We start from the raw sequence: 2,468 nt of genomic DNA, 5'->3' as shown, positions 1-2,468 counted from the left end.
TTCTTCTCTGACTGAACACCTAAACAGGTGTTTCCCTTCTCGTTAGCATTTTTCTCAACATTGACGTCCACCAAGGCCTTGTTCATCAGTGTAACGTTTATCCTTTCGAGCCGTTGACCTTTGACAATCTGACACTCATTTCTTTAGAGCCCCATCACACCTAGCAACTAGAGGGCCCGGAGGGGTTGGAGTGCTTTCAACACTTGTGGGGTTTGCAATAAGTGTTGTAGCCTTGTTAAGCTTTTTGAATTTAGTAAAAACTTATAGCACTTAACTTGGGCAAGGAGTAAACACTCACGTTTATTACAAGCTATAGGAGGATGTGAGCTTCTTTGGGTAAACGAACACATGTCTCTCACGAATTCTGATGGCAGCCTCCGGTTTGAAGCCACAACCTATGTTGCTACAATGGTTGTGTACCTTGTGCTCAAAGCCCTGCAAACCTTTGGTGAGAGTGCAAGGTTGCATTGAAATTTAGTTATTCTTATTTTAGGTCTTAAGGTTAGTGGAAGTGGTGATGGTGGTGTAGGCACGTTGTGTTGTGCTCACTTTTATTAGCCTATACTTGAAGAGCCAAGTCCACTTTGATCTCCATAAGGTGCCATTCCACCAAAAATGGCCGAGTATCGTGTCTTTCCCTTGTCAGGAAGTGCAGAACCGGAAGAGCTGAGAAAGAAGAGGTTCCGATCCGCACCTCTGGCATACCATCCTTGCCAGCACCATGGCGGTCGCGTATACAGACGTAGAAGTAGCAAGGGTTGCCGCTGCTGCTGCTGCTTGTGTGCTTCCATTGCCATTCTTCTTTTCCTCTTCTTCATTGCAGCTTCCGTTGTATACCTCTTATTGCAGCCAAAAGCGCCCAATTTCTCTGTCGCAAGAGCCTACATCACACAATTCAACGTGACGATGCAACCAATCAAGGCCGGGGCAGGCGAGGGGCGCAATGTGGGCGTGAAACAGCCCTCTTTCTATCTACAAACGGATCTGAATTTCACAGCCGAGATTAAGAATCCCAACAAGAAGATTGGGATCTACTTTGAGCAGGTCGATGTGGGGCTTGGCTATGAAGGGCTTAAGGTAGGAAACGGGTCCTTGCCATCATTCTATGTGGGGGTGAAGGCCAGCACAGAAATAGAGCTCCAAGTAAAGGGGCAGGATGCCCCTCTCCCAGAGAAAGCTGGTTTGGGATTGCAGAAGGCAATGAACACTAGCGACAAAATGTGGGTGCAGGTGGAGTTGGCGATGCGGGCACGCATACGTGTCTGGGGCCGAAGATCCAAGGCCTTCAAGGCCCTTGTCTACTGCAACGTAGAGATGAGCACACCTCGCCCTCACACAAATGCTCACATTCTCTCCAAATCATGCAGGCTCAAGTTCCTCTCTCTGTTGCAATAAGTTTCACTTTGTCCTTCAGTGCTGCCCACGTCCGTGCATTCACTAATAGGGCAACAATTGAGTACCGGACGCAAGCTATGGTGTCAACAACCTTAACAAGAAAACCGGCCGCCTTCGGAAATCGCCTTTTATACAATTCGAATCCTTTACCGTGGGGTGTGCATCTTGATCATGATGCTTGCTATAGACATGGCATCATCCCAATGAGCCTTGAGGGCTTGGGATCTAAATGAATGGAGTTGGGGATCATGTTGCTTCAAAGGCACTTAAGTAGCAATATACAAGTTGTGAACCCATCACCCAAAGATTCACATTGTGAACCTTCAAACCTTGGGAACCCTTGCCTATAATATTGCAGTCGAAATAAATGTCCCGACGGCTTTTGAGAAGCAATCTACACCAGTATGGCAACAAGTCACTCACATGCATGTGATCCTTGACAATTTTGTGTTATGGTCCAGGGAATGTGCCTCAATTACATCTCTTGCTCAAATTTTAGGTTCATTTGATTGCAGATACGGTTGTTAAAGAGTGCGGTCAGTGAAATCAATTGTTTAGATATGATTCCTCAACTCAGAGTAGATGCTCTACCAATCGTCCCCAAGCTAGAGTAGATGCTCTTCCAATGATTCTTTGGAAGTCCATAAATGGCTTGATCAGTAGAATTATCATTATAACTCTTTGTGTAACTTCCTATAGAATTATCATCATAACTTTTTGGGTGCAAATCATCTACTAAGTGATTGTGGATGTCGATTTGATCTTTGAAACACTTTGGAGTGTCACTAAAACAACTGCCTTTTGATTGCTCTCTAGTACTATGCAAGTCATCTCTTAGAATACATATGCAATGCTTCTATCTTTATCACACCTCTACATGGATGCAACAAGCAAGAAAACGTTTAACTTGAAGAAGTCTTCCCCAAGATGAGGATGGCAAATGATGCCGTTAGCATTTTGGAACAACTTTTACTATTATTACAACCATCCATGAATGAGAGCAACTTTGTTAATAAGGTCTAAGTTGAGTAGTTAAGAGTAGTAGTTTAACTTATTGCCCATTTTAAGATAGC

The 2,468-nt window shown here is 44.4% G+C and overlaps 1 protein-coding gene across 1 annotated transcript; it reads left to right on the top strand.

Annotated features, from left to right (window-relative positions):
- The first annotated feature begins 275 nt into the window (after nt 1–275).
- On the top strand, nt 276–2,115 carry LOC147432108 (NDR1/HIN1-like protein 10). The gene has a single exon (XM_086491510.1). The coding sequence runs from the start codon at nt 616–618 to the stop codon at nt 1,393–1,395; it is 780 nt and encodes a 259-aa protein (XP_086347636.1). The 5' UTR covers nt 276–615; the 3' UTR covers nt 1,396–2,115.
- Nucleotides 2,116–2,468: the final 353 nt, after the last annotated feature.

Source organism: Adiantum capillus-veneris, chromosome 20 (genome assembly GCF_014529385.1).
Source record: "Adiantum capillus-veneris isolate H3 chromosome 20, ASM1452938v2, whole genome shotgun sequence".
NCBI lineage: Eukaryota > Viridiplantae > Streptophyta > Polypodiopsida > Polypodiales > Pteridaceae > Adiantum > Adiantum capillus-veneris.
This window is presented reverse-complemented; position numbering and strand designations above follow the sequence as displayed.